This window comes from Lontra canadensis, unplaced genomic scaffold (genome assembly GCF_010015895.1).
Source record: "Lontra canadensis isolate GAN:19392208 unplaced genomic scaffold, GSC_riverotter_1.0 scaffold4, whole genome shotgun sequence".
In the NCBI taxonomy this organism is placed as follows: domain Eukaryota; kingdom Metazoa; phylum Chordata; class Mammalia; order Carnivora; family Mustelidae; genus Lontra; species Lontra canadensis.
The window spans coordinates 55,058,218-55,076,234 of record NW_022630998.1 but is presented as its reverse complement, the minus strand read 5'-3'; the positions used below and the strand labels follow the sequence as shown (position 1 = coordinate 55,076,234).

At 43.0% G+C, this 18,017-nt stretch overlaps 1 protein-coding gene and 1 non-coding gene across 3 annotated transcripts in view; both read right to left on the bottom strand.

The window, feature by feature from the left end:
* PRELID2 (PRELI domain containing 2) overlaps positions 1-18,017 on the bottom strand; it is a 63,842-nt gene that overhangs the window by 1,976 nt on the left and 43,849 nt on the right. For both annotated transcript variants that reach the window (XM_032850930.1, XM_032850937.1), the window contains exon 6: positions 2,243-2,312. In XM_032850930.1, the coding sequence (XP_032706821.1) occupies positions 2,253-2,312 (60 nt within the window). In that variant the 3' untranslated portion in view covers positions 2,243-2,252. The remainder of the gene's footprint in view (positions 1-2,242; positions 2,313-18,017) is intronic.
* LOC116863994 lies at positions 952-1,141 on the bottom strand. The gene has a single exon (XR_004381895.1). It is a non-coding gene; the product is annotated as a U2 spliceosomal RNA (small nuclear RNA).

Genomic DNA, 18,017 nt, shown 5'->3' with positions numbered 1-18,017 from the left:
CATTATATGCCCTGAAAATAACTGTCCCACATTACACTCCTGGCAGTCCCCACACCTCAACCACTTCACCTGAAAGAGGAGAGTCAGTTGCTTTTAGAAACAATGCAAAGCCCCAAGTTCATGGCTTAGCTTTCAACCACGGTAAAAACAAAACAAACAGAAAGCCCAAGAACATTGGTAATTTATGACAATAGATGAGGCTTGCTGAACTTTCTCATTTCACTTAAAACCAAAAACACAAGTTGGTGTGAGTGTCATCTCTGTTCTTATAAGTTGTCTTTCCTCCAAGGTGGGGCATGTCACCATATAAGCAGGAAAAAAGAAGTTAAACAGGATGTGGCTGAGATGCTAAAATCAGGGAAAAGCCACACAAGAAAATCATTCCTCTGATTAATCTAAAGGCAATAAAATACATGATGACAATTTGAAAACCCCAGCTATTAGCTTCCTCAGGGCCCTTGTATTTTATCTGTCTTCACTCAGGGACAAGACCTCATTTAAAGCAACTGTTCTCAAACTGTGGGCCCTGGACCACCAGCAGCATCACCATCACCTGGGAACCCGCTGGAAATACAGATCCTCGGACAGCACCCCAGACCTACTGACTCAGCGACTCTGAGAGGGGGGCCCACCAATCTACATTGAACAAATCCTCCAGATGACTGTGATATTCAAGGACGTTCCAAATCATTAATTTGAAGTTTGAAAATCAATGTATACTTGTAAGTGGAGTCCCATCACATTCTCTCATTTAACTTGGAGCTGACCTTAGACCTCACCCTTTGGAATAAGATGGGATCCACGCTCAAGTACATGAGCTCTAGAGCTACTTGGTGAGTCTCACAAAAATGCCTCAAAAAAATTTTTTTTCAAAGAACAGAGCAGATATAGGAACACAGCAATTTTTTTTTTTTAAGTTCTTTTTTTGGTACAACAGTTAATTCCCCCCAAGGGGGCTGCACCATTCCTGGAAGTACTGCAATACCAGGTAGATGCATGGAGTGGACGGAGCAGCTCCTATTCCATCTCCTAATTCCAAAAATCCATTTAATATAATGTCCTCAGATAGAGGACGTATCAGATATTAAACTGATAAGAACAGGTATTACACTTGGTCTTGGCCAAAAGGCCAAGAAGCAATGAAACACAGCATTTTTAGATTGCATTTCAGTATTTTTGAGCACCTGCCATGTGCCATGTTTGTGCTAAATGAAATTATCTTACTTAGCCTCCCTAGTCATGCATAAATCCATTCACGGGCCAGGCTAGCATGCATTCAATGCCGAAGAACTTGTATATAAATGTTCACTTTGCTTCTTCTTTGGTTAACTGTCCTCAAACTTTATTGTATATCACAAGTATAGTCTAAGGTTGCTTATACGAAACCATGTATACTATAGTAAGCCCACATAAGGAAATCTGAGGTAATGATGAATTACCCACGACGATGTTTGCTTAACTCCAAGGTTTTACCTTCTCACGTGTTAAAAATCCAAGTCCAATAGATTTGGTCAGAAGCAAATCCATTACAATCATTTATTTTAGGCTCTGGTTCTCTCTAAAATAATGTTGTTCTGTCCTTTCCATTATGGACACCATTCTCCTTCATGTAGACAATAAAAACTTAAAGGAAAAAAAATTAAGTGATTCTAAACCTGCTTCCCAGGTTTAGATGTGGCAAGTGCCGATCCACCAGCCTCTATACACGGCACCCTCCCCCAGACCTGAGAGTGTCCTCTAGATGTCAGAATCCTTCTCTATAGTATTTCAGGCAGCCACTCCCAACCAGTGGAAGGATTTATGGCCAATAAAACAAATTTATTTCACTGGCCAATCAAAGCATGCCCCTTTCTTACTTCTCTTCCTGCTTCAAATACAGCTTTTAATGCCCTCCTTTCATTGTTCTCAGAACAATACAATTAAGCTTCAGTTAATCCTAAACCACAGTCTACAAATCGAGGGCACCCTGAGGGTCGCAATCATGCTGGATTGTGCTGAGCAGTTTGAACAATTTGAATGCAGTTGTAACCCAGCACGTGGCACCATGCTGCTCCGAAAATCAAAGAAGTAAGTAAATGACGGTCCTGAAGAGATCAGGAAACACCTGTGAGGCTGTATCCTCCACCCGTAACTGGGAAGTATACGGGGGAGTAGCCCAGGGAGGTTGATGCACTATAACAGGACTTAAAAGCATGAAGACATGGCTGGAGTAAATAATCCTGATTTTGCTTGTGGTACTCACTGATGATTCTTTATTCGGCTAACGGGGCACCACACTGCTCCTTCAGCAGCATCTCCATTATTCTAATTCCCTAGAGAGAGAAGAAAGAACCATCAGAACGCCATAGTTCGTGGACAAGCACTTTTACATTCATCATGACCCTTTCCCTTCAAGGAATCCAGTCGGGGCCCTATTCTCATTTCAGAAAAGTAAGCTCATAGTCACACCTTACATTTCTACGATATTTTTCTCACCAAAGTCACATACATTTTCTCTACATGGGCTCAGAATTCATCAAGGGAAACGGGTACAGGGGTTTAGAATTTCCATTTTAAACTTAAGAAAACAGGCCAAGAGAAGGTAAGTCATTTCTTGAAAGCAGCCCGCTCAGCGGCACTGCCAGAGCTGAATCATAACAGCAATAACAAGTGTTTATCGAGCACCTACAAACGCGCTATGCTGGCTGCCCAGGTTTTCGTGAGCATGGTCCTGGGCAGTGGGTGCAGGGTGCACCACGGAGATCCTCCAGCACCTGGGCGCCCCTTCCCCACCTGCCAGCACTGGAGGCATAGCCACCCTCACCCAAAGGTGAGCTGCCTTACCTGAGGTCATCAACCCCTCTCCAGGGGCAGCCCACATCCAAGGACTGGTAGATACAGAGGTCTATAGGCCCTGGCCCCTTCCCTCAACTCCAGACAACTGGGAAGGACACCCCACGTCTGGAGATCCTCACGGAATCAGGCGAAACTTTCACGGTAACATTACCCAGTTTAAAGCCCCTCCTGCTCCCTCGCAAGGCCCGTTCCCAGAGGCTCTCTCCAGTCACCCTCTGCACCAAAGTCTCCATCTCTGAGTCTGTGTCCCAAGAGCCAGCCTGGGACACCTGGTTTGATACACACAAAGCCCCTGAACAAGTACTATTCTTACTCCCATTTTACAGATGAGGAAACAGTAACTCCAAGAAGTTTAAACAATGTCCCCCAAATCATTTATCTGTTGAGTAATAATGCAAGGAAAGAACAGAGCCATTCTATTCGGCTTCAGAGGTTCCCTGACCCTTCTCACAAGCTCCCTCCATGACTGCACATCCCGACCTTCCATGCACCCACCTTGCCAGTCAAAATCTGCCCTGGAGGAAAGAGGAAAGCAGATATTCCCTCCTTCCTCGTTCAAGAACAAGTTCTGCAGACCAGGGCACAAACCTTCACAGAGAAAGACAACATGATGATGTAATTATGAATGAGAGTCTTAAGGAAGTCAGAGCTGGATGTGGAGGGATCTGGTATCTGGGAATGGGAGACACCGTTCTCAGGGACTAGAAAGCAGTCTACAGGGAACAGGAATGACCTAAGCTAACCTCAAACACAGATCCGGGGACCACACACAGGAAGACTTTGATTTAACAGGGCTCAAGCAGGCCTCAGAGTTATGCACCGTTAGCCAGCACCCAGGGGGTTCCCGTGATCAGGCAGGTCTGGGAAACACTGAGGGAGCTTCAAGAGAAAAGTCTGGGGCTTCCTACTAGGGGTTTATTCTCTGCCACAGCAAGCGGGTGAGCCTCTAGAAAAGACCATAAAATATATTTAGTGCTAAAGTACACCAAACAAAATGTAACATATCCTTGAGGTTTTAGATGCTCCTTCAGATTGTGGCTAGCCATCGCCACCAATACTGCCCCATCCTACATGGAAAAAGTATCAGTTCAACGATTCTGACAGAATGCTGACCGGCACAGAGTCGGGGGGAACTAAAGCTGCAAACTCTAAGACCAGGAGCACTGCTGTCAGAGTCACGAGACCCGGGTTCTGGTCACAGTATTGCCAAATTATTCTGGGGGGTTTTAGCTGAGTCACTCTTTACCAAGGAGTAACTAAGATTGGAGAGCAGAGAGGACAGCCAGGCCAGAGCGGTACTGCAGGTGCACACCAGAACTGGGAGGGGAACCCACAGATGCACCTGCGCATCCCCACACCCTGCTGAGACCCACACCGTCAGCATTTCTAGGGCTGGGGCCTGGAACCTGCAGATTTGTAATATATCTCATGTGGCTCTGAAGCCAAACTGGCTCATTTACTAGAATCTGTGAATGGCAGCCTGACCCCACCTCAACGATCCCTCCCAGCCCTGCCAGTCTGAGAATACATTTTGGAAGATATGGTACATGCTGCTCTCTGGTCCTCTTAGCGCTACTGTCCTTGAAAAGACTTAGGGGATAAGGAGGAGAGTGGGGACGAAACCACCAGTGCAATGAAATTTAATCTAACTCTTTCCCTAAGATTTAACCATACATTTCTGCTCTCATTCACTCATTAACAGATTCACTCAATAAATATGATGCACCTACTGTGTGCACTAGAGATTAAAGGGTGAACAAACAAGACACGGCCCCTGCCCACATGGAGCTTACAATCTAGTAGTTTTCATTCCCCTTGTTTCCATCTGTTTGTTTCAACAAAACCTTGAACAATAATTAAATGCCTTCCTTCTATTTTCAGGAAGAATAAAACGGCCACGTTGATTCCATTGCAACCATCTCTTTGCATAAATCTGGTGGTATGTCTTTAAAAACAGGAAAGCAAACTCCCTCCTTAGAAAGTGAGCACTGGTGAACTCTCCCCATCCGTCCAAATTAAGAATGCCACCACTTACCGAGCTGAACACTAATTGACGTAAGTGAAGACTTTGAGGTTTGCCTTGGGAATTGAAAGACGTAATTTATTGAATCAATTATGTTCACAATGTGACAGTTGATTTTTCTTTCCCTTCCCCCCCCCATACCACTTTAGTCTTTTTAAGGAGAACAGTTAGAAATAGAAGGTGAAGAACAGGGGCAGAGAGAGAGAGACCTATCAAGTGAATTAAGAAAGAAAAAAAAACCTAACAGGGAGGCCAAAGCATTACTTAGTGCCTCTCTACAGTATGGAGGGACCAAATAAAGCCCAATCAATAGAGTCCTTTCAAATAAAGTTCCAATGCTTAAAACTCAACCCCTAGGAGATCAGCCTTAAAGAGGCTAAATTTACACCACTTATCACACAATGATGCCTGAAATGCAGAGCAAACATTAAGTGAATCCACCTTTATAGATATGGCTTAAAAGCTTTTTGGACTGACAAACCATAAACCAGCTTGATTTTATTACTCCTTTCCCCTCTGAGATTTTTTCTATTAGAAGGCTATCTTTCTCTATTTGCCAATGTACAGATAAGTGAGGCCTCTCGCGGTCTCATTTCCCTAATACAACACTGTGCCGGCCAAGCACATCCCCACAAAGGTGTCCCAGAGCCTCACGGATTGAAAACACTTCAGAGATCCCCCACGCTAACCGTCTCTGAGAAATAGCTGATTTTTGTGGGAAACAAAAGGCCTGTCTGAGGGGGGAGCTGGAAAAAAATGGAACTACAGGCCGCTTGATCCAGACAGTGTAGTATTTATTCTCTTCTCCAACGGATACTTCCTTAAGCCCTGACTGACCTAGGAGGTCCCACAGACAGTGATACCAGACCCTGTAGAAACTTCTAAAGCAGTTTTAAAGACACACCTATAGGACGCTCTTAAAACAAGAACTGCTCACTTAATTACCACAACGATAAAAGACCAGTGCAGAATTTGGCACACAAAAGGTACGTGATGTTGATGGATTACAAGGCTGATACACTGATTACTTTCCAATGCCAGGCTGAAAAGAGGCTGAATTTTAGCCTTACAGTTGCTGTCTGCCCAGTGGTTAGCATTCTTCAAAGGGCAGTGAAAAAGGCCAGGATAACAAGGGTGCTCCAGGGGATGAAAGAACAAAACAAGTTAAGAATAAAGAATGGAAATGGAGAAAAAAAGAAAAAGAAAAAAAAAGTGGGAACAAATGATGTGAAAAGAATTTGGCAGCAGAGATAGGACCTAAAATGGGTCCCAAAGAATCTGGATTAGCCATGAGTGGTTCACAAAGGGCAATAAATTCAAATGCTTAAATTCTCATTATAAAACCATTCACCCTTCGATAAAACATTTACATCGGGGCACCTGGGAGGCTCAGTCGGTTAAGCAGGTTAAGCAGTTAAGCGTCTGCCTTCCGCTCGGGTCATGATGCTGAGGTCCTGGGATGGAGCCCTGCACTGGGCTCCCTGCTCAGTGGGAGTCTGCTTCTCCCTCTCCCTCAGCCCCTCCCTCCTGCTGTGTACTCTCTCTCTAATAAATAAAATCTTAAAAAAAAAAAAAAAAAAAGAATACATCAAGTTGACCTCACTTCTTTTTCTGTTGTTTTTTTTTTCATTCAGTTGGTTTACACAAAAACTTTCTTTGCATCTTTTCATTTCCTCTGTGTAGAATAACAGTATGAATAAAAGAAGGATGAAAATATGTCACTCCCTGCTTAAACCCTTCCAGAGTGTCCCATTGCTCTCATAATACACGCACACTCACTATCATGGCTCCAGGGATTTTCCCACACAGCTCAGGGCCCTGCACAGACACAGGCCTGCTTCCCATTCAGGCAACATGCGCAGCTCCTTTCTCTTCCACACGCTGCTCTCTCCAGCAGGAACATCCCCGAATCTACCAGTGGCCGGCTACCTCCTTGCCATATTGAGGTCTCAACTCATCGAGCACCTCCTCAGACACTCCCGACAGCCCTACCTGAAACAGCCTGGCCACAGCCTGGATCACACAGATGGGTCCTACTCCTCTTTATAGCACTTGTCACCACAGGAAATGACTACGCTTTTTCAAATATTTTGTACTGTCAGCCATCCCCTGCCCCAACAGAAAGTAAGCTCCAGGAGATGAGAGAAACACTTGGCCAGGGGACATCATCCGCGGGGAAAAAGGGACAAATCCGTATCTAGTGTTCTCATTAAAGGTAACAGAAAATGGGGCGCCTGGGTGGCTCAGTGGGTTTAAAGCCTCTGCCTTCGGCTCAGGTCATGATCTCAGGGTCCTGGGATTGAGCCCTGAATCGGGCTCTCTGCTTAGCAGGGAGCCTACTTCCTCCTCTCTCTCTCTCTCTCTCTCTCTCTCTGCCTGCCTCTCTGCCTACTTGTGATCTCTGTCAAATAAATAAATAAAATCTTAAAAAAAAAAAAAAAAGTAACAGAAACACTGCTCAAAGCTTCTCCAGGAAGACATCTTATGCCCCATAAAGCATCTTCAATCTGATGTAGGTTAAGTCCTTAGGTCTTTAGGTCTTCCTCATCCATAAAACTGGGATAATGCCAACCAATACTAATAGTCAAAATCAGTGGCACATGCTGTATGCCAAGCACTGTGCTGAGTGCTTTACCTGCCACTGGCTTACTTCATTCTCCTATCTGCCTTAGAGAATTATCCTCTTCTTGTGGGGGGATGAGATCTGAGGTTCAGAAAAATTAAGCATCTGGACCAAAGTCACACAATAACTAAGAAGCTGAGTCCTGATTTGACCCAAAGCAATCAGGATTGCGAGTCCAGGATCCAGGATGTTTCAGCACAAGGGGGAGGAAGGCATAAATGAGACTGCGTACGTGAAAGCTCCTATTACAACGCTGGGTACACAGCAAGGGCTTGTTCATCCCTTCCCTATTTACTATGTTCAAAAAGCCTGATAAATAAATCAGACACTGTAGCCCTGCTCCCAAACTAAATGGCATGATTCTTAATATATGAATCAATATTTAATCACCTCTACAAATTATTGTAAATACAATGCTTTTCAAGTAGGCACAGCTGATAGAATGTATGACCTCAATATAATTTTCCCATAGTAGCTAATAAACTCTTGAGTAAGATTCATTTTTATTTTGATAAGTAACCCAAAATCTTTAGGTGTGACTGCAAAACATGAACAGATATAATAATTCAGATGTCTGTGCGTCACATGATAAACACCCTCTCTCCTTAAAGAGAATGTTTAATCTCACAATTGGTGATGGAAAAGAATATACCCCCAAATAATAAAATCTAAAAACTGGAAAAGACACTGTATTACCTAGTCCAGAGATGAAAGTCTTTTCAAGGAACCGAAGGTGGCCCACCTGACTTAGAAAGGTATCCCAGGATCAGGTATCAAGATGAAAGAGGCCCAAGCCGTCTACATCTTGCCAGTTCTCAAACTCTGACCTGGCACAAACATCTCAGCGGCTAAAAGGCATTCAGGCACTGGTGTTTGCCTATTTTATGAAGTTCCTTCCCCAACCCTCCAATGTAACCCCATTAGTCTATTTTCATTTTTAATTTTTTAAAAACAACCTACACATAATTTTATTTTTCCTGACTTGGACTATATGTCTTTCTCACCACTGACTAATCAACAGACCAGCCTCCTACCTAGTGCCACATGCCATCCGTGACATTTCTGACAAATGATCTTTGGTTACCTGCTTAGAAACCTCCACTAAGGAGAAGCTTTCTACGCCTATTCCATCTGTGAGTCCTCATTATAAGACAGTCTTCCCAACACTGAGGTGGCACTGCCTCAGTGGCTGGCACACTGAAGGGGTCTAGTACCAACTCTTTAAACAAACTAAAACACAACAGGGCCACTGTCATTTCTCTTTACTGGCATTTATTCACTATTCATCAAATTTAAATGCAGTCATAATTCTGCCTTGCTTCTTCCCTGTTCTGAGAGATAAAATGATTACCAGCATGCTTATTGTCTCTAACAATAAAGCCACTAGATGCCCAGATAATTCTCCTCTTATCTTTGACCTCTCCCCTTTTCTTCACCCATATTCACATTAACTTCTATACATCAACAATTTTCTTTACATGTGAGGCCAGCCTACTGTCTTCAAATCTCATGTGTCCTTTGAAGATGTAATTTTCCAAAGCCATATTTCAGTCAAAAATCCATCACAACACCTCTCACCAATACTGAGGATAGTGGGCTAACTACCTGCCAGTGACCTGAGCGACCTGAGTGACATTATCTCAGTTAATCCTCTCAATGGTCCCCGCAGCTAAGACACGTTCACTTTCACCATTTCCAGGTAAGGAAATTGGGCCATAATGAGAGTAACTTGCTTGGGGCCACAGAGCAAGTTAAGTGACCAACCTGAAATTTTAACCTGGATTTCTCCAACTCTTCCCACAATGAGTATTTATTTACCTCATTGTTTCTGGACCCATACAATGGGCAGAAGGAAGTGAGGAGGCATATTTCCTTGCAGGGTTGCTGTGAGGGTTCACGGAAGCAACAGATAAAGCTCCTGACACAAGACAGATTTTTTTTTTTCTTTTAAAGATTTTTATTTATTTATTTGACAGACATATCACAAGTAGGCAGAGAAGCAGGCAGAGAGAGAGAGGAGGAAGCAGGCTCCCCACTGAGCAGAGAGCCCGATGCGGAGCTCGATCCCAGGACCCTGGGATCACGACCTGAGCCCAAGGCAGAGGCTTTAAACCACTGACCCACCCAGGTGCCCCCATGACAGACTTTTATTAGGCATTCCTGCCCATTCTCCCTGGGGCCTGAAAAGCGGCTACTGATTTCTTAGCAGACCCAAATCTGACTATGGGCCCCTCACAACAAGACTCCCACAACCAGGCATCCCCCGTTCAGTGGATGGCCAGTGACCCACAGGAAGTGTCCACAAGGGCTCACCTCATGCCTGGATCAGATTTCTCCAGGTACATTTTACTTGATCTTCACATCACCTCTAAGAGTTACTGAAACTTATATTTGACAACACTGAGCCCCGCAGGGTAAACCAGCTTTCTCTAGCTCACGAGGTCTTCAGCAAAAGGAACAGAACTAGAATCCAGGTCACAGGAAAGAACTGTTTGTAGAAAGGCTACAGCCCTATTAGGCTGTGCCGAGCACATTATAGGCTGGTCTCATTTAATCCTCACACTCAATGTACGAGTCAGCGGCATAAAGAAAATGACACTTAGAGAGGCTCAGAAATTTGACCAATAGCACCCATCGATGAAAGCGCAGAATCCAGATTCACACCCGGGTTTCTGTGACTCAGCCCACAATACATCACCTCCTTCAAAAAGTACATCTGCAAGGTTCTCCTCTCACATCACCAAAAAGTGACATGTTGCCTTAGGCATAGACCCTTCCTGCCATCTCAAAGTTATTTCCATGTACATCTGGGTGATTTTAATTTATCCACTTAGGAAGGTAGGCTAGGACGACCAAGCCACAGGTAATTCTTAAAACTGGCCTAAGGATAAGAGCACCTCACCTCATCTCCAAATGCACTTCATTTTCTGCTGATACCAAGTGAAGCTCTTTCATGCACCAGGAAGAAGCTGGAGGACAGGCATGTGCACAGGAAACATTTCTATTTTGACCCAGTATCTGCCAGTTAGAATTCCTCGGTTTTATTGAAAGCCAACTAACTAGTGAGGCTGTTACTTCCCACAAAAAGCCTTTCATCATTTCTTGGGGATAAAACCCCGGGGAGGTTGAACGAGGTCTGAGGTTACAGCTTTGAGCCAGAGGGCCGTCATGAATGTTAGCTATAGAAATAGAAGGCCTCACCTTCACTCCGCCATCCTTCACATTACCTGTGCAATGGCAGAACCATGACGTCCGTGGCAAATACAAGCATTTAATATTACAAATGAACACAAATAACCAGAACAAAAGCTACAAATAAACAACTAAAACCTAAAATCACTACATGCAATTAATAGCCCCTGCACTTTTTTAAGAGTCATTTATTTGCAAAGGGGAAAAAAATACCATGCCGTGTTCACAGATGCAAATATCCTTTAAAATCCCCAGCCATTATCCCCATTATTGCCATTATTATCAGACAATAAACTGATAAGGGGAAAGAGAGAGTGAAGAAATGGTGGTAATAACACAGTTGATACTCTTTGAAAATTGCTGTATTTCAATTGCTAACTAAATGGAAGCATTACTGGTTAATCCCTAGGATCTTATCCTTTGTCTTGTTTGGTCCCAGATAGTCCTTCATGAATTAGTGACTCACACATGCATGATGTTCTATATCTACCAGCTGCCTTGAATGTTTAACAGTGCAATAAAATCCTTCCCTTCAATTAAAAAAAAAAAAAAAAAGCTTAGGTTTATAAAAAAAGAAAAAATAGATTTGCACATCCTTCACTTGGTGAACTGCAAACATGGGACTCCTTCTAAAGAACGGGCCCCTGTAAGGGATTCTGGCTCTCGTTCGGAGACTGAAGCAAAACCCTCCAGGCGCAGGGACACCTGATTCACACTTTGTCTGGAATCTGGCCAAGAAACTCAGGTTTCCTGGGAGATCATTTGTTAGACCGGCCAACGTGGACGAGGGTGAGCTGCTGGTAAAGTGAAGCAGGAGGGCTCTGTAGCCTGGTCATCAAGTGCAGAGACTAAGGGTCTGACTGGCTCACGTGATCACGGCTTCTACCACTCAGCACCTGGGTGGTTTGGCACAAGTCGCCTCACCCCTGTCTCCTCATCTATAAAACGGTCCTAACGGTCCTTACTGCAGAGCACTGTTAAGCAAATTGAAGGAGGTAACACAGGTAAGTACTGAGGATGATACCTGGGGCAAAGGAAGTGCTCAACAAATAGGACCTGTTATTACCTCCCCTTCACTGCTTTTAAGACTATTTTAGTAAATTATTAATAAATAAACTATTTAATAAATAAATAAATAAAGTAAGCTAGAAACAGGGGCGCCTGGGTGGCTCAGTTGGTGTAGTGTCTGCCTTAGGCTCAGGTCATGATCTCGGGGTCCTGAGATCAAGTCCCGTGTTGGGCTCCCTGCTTAGTGGGGAGTCTGCTCCCTCCTCTCCCCTAGTCCCTCCCCTACACTGCCCATGCACACTCTTTCACTCCCTAATAAATAATCTTTTAAAAAACTAGGATAGAGGGATGCCTGGTGGCTCAGTCGGTTAAGTGTCTGCTTTTGGCTCAGGTCATGATCCCAGGGTCCTGGGATCGGGTCCCACATCGGGCTCCTTGCTCAGCAGGGTGCCTGCTTCTGCCTCTGCCTGCTACTCTCCCTGCTTGTGCTCGATATCTTGATCTCTCTCTCTGACATATAAATAAATAAAATCTTTGAAAAAAAAAAACTAGGATAGAAACATGAAGTCTTCATACATTTGGAAAAATCATCCAGTAACATGCACACGTGTTCACTAACTGAGTAACTACTGACTGAGCATGGACTATGCGCTATGTGCTCAGTCCCACACTGAAGCCTCCTATTCACTAAGACAAAGAATCACGACAACAGTTACATCTTGGTAACAGTACTTCAGGGAATCTTTTCTAAGGTGTTGACACACAATATGAAAGATTCCATGTTTAAAGATGTTTCACATGGTCTCGCTGCTAATGGGAAGCCTGGAAACAACTTCAATGCTCAATCCTAAAGAAACAGGGCAATCAGTTATTTTACGACAACTTAACGAAATATTATGTGGTCATTAAAATGTTGGCTTTGCAGTTTCTATAGTTGCTGTGGTAGGCATTTGTGATATAATATTACTTGAAAAGAGCAAGACATGAAATTGTACTTATACCGTAATTATGGCTGTTTAAAAATCTGCATATAAAAGACTGAAAAGAACATGCCAATTTGAGCTATAATAGCAAGATAACAGTTATCATTTCTGGAGTATTTAATATGTGCCAAGATATTTTAAGCACTTCTTTATACCATTCCCTTTTATTCTCCTGCTCCGAAGGTAAGTACTATCATTCACATTCCATCAGAGGCTCAATCTGTACACACCCTATGAGAGGGGGCCCAGAGATTTAAGGTTGGGCTCCCAAAGACAGGCTTATCAAAACCTCTAAAAACAACTGTCTGTAGCCTTCATAGGAAAAACAAGTTCTCGCTTAGAACTTCCCTGCATTTTTCTTTTCAAATAATAACTGATTATTTGCTGTGTGCCAAGCCTTATCCTGAGCATTTCATGCATGTAACTCATTTACTTCTCCCAAGTACTTGATACAATAGGTTCTAATACGATCCTTACTTTAGAGGAGGAAAACAAGACTCGGAACGTTAAATGGCTTACTGAAGGTCACACAGCTGATCAGTACAGGACATTCTGCTGGTTTTCAAAGAGATCTGGGGCAAAAGAACCTGTATGGCTCTGCTGAAAATACATATTTTTTGACACTTATGTGCAGGTAGCACCTATTCAAAAATATTTGAAACAAAACCTTAATTTTTTTTGTTTGTTTACCGACTAAAAGAGTCTTTTTGGGAGAAGTGCAGCCATTTTTAAAATTATGAAATATTCAAACATATTAAGAAGCGAAGAGAATAGAAAAAACAGTATGCTTTAAAAAATGTTAGTATCTTGAAAAGTAAAAAAGCTACATCCCCACCAGAGGGATGTAAATCTTAAACTGGTGTCAATATGAAAGGAGCTACTCTCAAAAACCCACCATTTTCCTTTACTAAGGAAATTCAGGGAAAAATAGAAAAATAGTTTAGCTAGAATCTAAGTAAGAAAGCTAGACAAGAACTAAGGAGTCAAGGTGACTCAGTTTGTTAAATGTCTGACTCTTGATTTGGGCTCAAGTCATGATCTCAGGGTCATAAGATCAAGCCCGGTGTTGGCCTCCACGATGAGCCTAGAGCCTGCTTAAGATCCTCTCCCTTGGGATGCCTGGGTGGCTCAGTCGGTTAAGCCACCGTCTTGGGCTCAGGTCATGATTCCAGTGTCCTGGGATCAAGTCCCGCATCCAGCTCCTTGCTCGGCAGGGAGCCTGCTTCTCTCTCCGCCTCTGCCTGCCTGTGCTGGAGGGCGCTCTCTCTCTGATAAATAAATAAAATCTTTAAAAAAAAAAAAAAGATTCTCTCTCTCTCCATCTCCCACTCTGCCCCTCCCTCCCCCCTCACTCTCTCAAAGGGAGAGGAAGGAAGGGGACAAATTCCAGGCAGCAAGGGGGATTCCAAAGAAATGGAAAGTGACAAAGAAATATCACTCCAACAAACGTTGGTTCACAAACCACAGGCTTCTTTGCTCCTTACCCGGCAGGCACTCCAGCCTTGTGCCCCTCTCCTGCTGGGGCTCTGCCTGGTACCACAAGTCTCACAAAGGGTGGGCACAAACCAAAGGGGTCATTCAGCAAGAGATAAAATTATCCCACAGAGTGGGGAGACAGAGTAAGAAATCACCACCTACAGAGGAGGAAGAATGATCAAGGGGAACAGCTGGACACCCCAGAGAACCCACAGAGCATTTAATTAGTATGCTGCAGGGCTTAAGCACACAACTGAAGTTTAACTATTGGATGTACCTTTAAGAAATTAAATTACCTTTGCAATTCAAGTTGCTCTACCCAGAGTTCTGTATTAATTCCTGATCTGAAAAGCCTCAATGACATTTTCTTGGCCTTGTTGGTTAAACTAAGAATCTTAATTTAGCACAAAGAACCCAGCTGAATTCAAGTCCAGTCCGACAGCAGATTCGATCCACAAAAACTCTGTGCCTCAAATGTATCTAATCCACACAATCTGCAGACACAGCCCCAATTTTTCCAATATTTCAATGCCACCTGGCCAGAGCTATTTCAGTTTTCAATTCTGTGTCTGCCTTGGGTTTCTATGAGGTGTGTGGAGATTTATGGTGGCCACAAATACCTATGTTCTCATTGTCTCTGTTTTTGAATTTAGTACAACAGAGTGGGAAAGTGAGATCAGAGAACTAATAGATGGGTTGCAAATTCTATCTGGAACAGTAGGGAGAACATGGCTCCCACATCTCCAGAGACTCCTGGGTGGGAGTGACAGTGAAGAAACATTAGGAAAGCAAGTATCACAGTAAGTGTTATGAGACAATGACATTTTCTCTGTAGTTTGACAAGTGTTGACTTCAAGGTCATCAGACTCCGAGGTCATACCCCATGCTGATGGAGACCCACCATGCATTTGTCCTGTCTCCTCGGCCAAGCTTTTTGGGGGAAAGGATTCTGCCCTCCAGGTCAAGGAGTCAAAGAGTATGGCAGTGAAGAGGATGGGCTCTGATGTCAGACCCCCTGGAATTCTAGCTCTGCCACCTGTTGGCTGATGACCCCGTGCAAGTAAAACAACCTTTGTGCCACCACTCCCTCATCTGCAAAATGGAGCAGTAGAATAGTCTCTCTCTCTCCCTCAGAATCATTGGGAGAACCCACTGCTTATAAAATAGTGCAGTGTTTGGCTCATGGCAAATACTCAATAGATTATAGTTAATATTAATATTGTATCCAGTTTTCTCCAAACTTCCAGGACAGTCTGTGCTTTCAGAAAGCATGATTAAAAATAAGGCAACATATCTATAATGGGGTACCCATAGCTCTAAGATCCCTACAACACCCACAGATCTTTGTAATAAGCACTTTATTTAGCTCATCTGAGTAGGACTATCAAGTGAAACTGTAACTTCCCTACCACATGCTTACCACCCCCCTTGCTAACTAGTATTTTATGCAAGCATGTTTATTATTTTTAAGTATCTTATCACCAACACCTCAACCCTTGATTACCTACTTGTTACATGAATTATCTCTGACAGTCCTGGATCCCAACTTAGCTTAAACTCCTGAATGTTTAGGCAGGCTTAAAAACTATTTGTTAGAAAAATAATTCAAATCTCGGTATTTACACACTGAAGGAAAGGAGGAACGGCTCCAAATAACAACAACAAAAAAATCGTTATCTTGTCAGAATTAAAACCAACTCTCCTAGTTCAATCCCTGGAGTTCAGAGCAACCAATCCAAGCAATGTGCCCACTGAGAGAGGCCAAGGCAGGGTCACCACCTGGATTTCCTGATTCTCGGCCCCTGCGTTAAATGCTGTATGATGTACACAGACGTGACTTCCGATCACTTTGCAAATAATGCCAATGACACATCTAGAGCTCAAGAAACCACTTTCTGCCATTTCACCTAAGAACCTAACCTCTCAGGTTCATCGAGTTTCATAGAAGGTAATGCCCCATAGCTGCAGCTGGGTGGTTGCAAGGTTTCCCGCAAAGCTTTACCAATGAGCAGTCTATTACCACCCTGATGAATTCGATTGAGCCATCAAGGAATTCTGGATCCTCAAGTCTCACAGTCAAGGTAAAGGCATTGACTTAAACCCAGGGAAAGGACCAAAGACTGTTACCACTCACAGCATACTCATTTTCACCTAGAGGTTTTCACTACAAAGGCTATCTTGCTCGGGACTAAAACTCTACAGAGCTAGCGGGACAAGCTGATCCGACAGGGAAGGGACAGGTAAGCAGAGGGCTGTTACTATCATTCAACTGATCTAGCAATAAGCTGTTAAAAATCAGAACTCCTGGTAATATTCTCACAGCATCTAATGAATAAATAGGGAATAAATCAATCTACTTGAGCACTCAAGAGTGGGATTAAAAAGTATTATCAACAGAGGTAAATTGAGAGCAAGGAAATAAACCCTGTGGAAGTAAGAACAGAAAATAATTCATCAGTTCTTTCAAGTGGTTCAAGTGATGTAAAAAGTCTTGAAAAGATTCACATAACCAAGGAAATATAAGTATCCAACATGCCATCAGCAGATTATTACACTGATGTTCGTATGTCATACTTGTTGTGACTTTCATTTATTCTTCTGAATGACATTTTTATTTGCTGTCTTCCTCTATTACTGGGTTTTGAATGTCCACTCTTTTTTAGGGTTGTGACTACCCTGCGTGTGTGTCTACTAGGCATTCATTTCACAGATGAGGAACTGAGCAGCTCAGGGCAACCAGTCCGAGGTAACACCATCAGCTTGGAGGAGGACTGAGGTCAAACAATTAGTTAATGACAAAAGCATTAACTTTCAATGTCTTTGTAGAAGAATCAGAAGACTGGAGCTAACAATTTCATTTCTTCTTCGCAATAATCCTATGAGGGTAGAATAACGAACCCTGCTTTCCTAATGACAAAGGAAATTCTAAGAGGTTAGGTCCTTCATTCAAGTCACACAGCAAGAAAACTGGTAATACCCAGTTGGCTTCTGATGGAAGCTACAAACTGGCAAAAATTCTTTTGTAAAGAAATCTAGTGATCTGCATCGAAGGCCTTAAAAATGTGCACACTCTTTAACCCAGGAATTGATGAGAAATATACACAAGTATGTGTATTCATGGATTTACCACAATATTATCTATAATGGTGAAAAAATAGGAACAACAGAAGCAATTCTGCCAATGGAATACTATGAAGGCAGCAAAACTCATGTTTTCAAGGAAAATGTTACCAGTGTATCCATAAATGAAAAAGATGGGATAAATAAACAGAATAATCCCAATTTTGTCTTCCAAAAAAGTTCCATACATACATACGTACGCCAACATACACAAAGACACACAGAAGGAACTAAATCAAAATGTTAAATGTGGACACAATAAGTATTAAAATTACAGATTTAAACAAATGATAAATAATGTTTAAAACACCATAAACTGGGCACCTGGGTGGCTCAGTGGGTTAAAGCCTCTGCCTTCGGCTCAGGACATGATCCCAGGGTTCTGGGATCAGAGCCCCACATTGGGCTCTCAGCTAAGCGGGGAGTCTGCTTCCTCATCTCTCTCTCTCTGCCTGCCTCTCTGCCTACTTGTGATCTCTGTCTGTCAAATAAATAAATAAAATCTTAAAATAAATAAATAAATAAATAAACTGCTGCAATCTAAAATTTTTGTCCAGGTAAGTATTTAAGAGGGAAGAGGGTACTTACATATAAAAATAACTTTCTTATCAGAGAACTTCTCTTAATGCTAGTAATTCTTGAAGCTTCTCTATGTGCCAGCCGTATTTCATATATGTACCCTCACTCAATCTTTAAAATAACGCAATGTGGGGCGCCTGGGTGGTTCAGTGGGTTAAAGCCTCTGCCTTCGACTCGG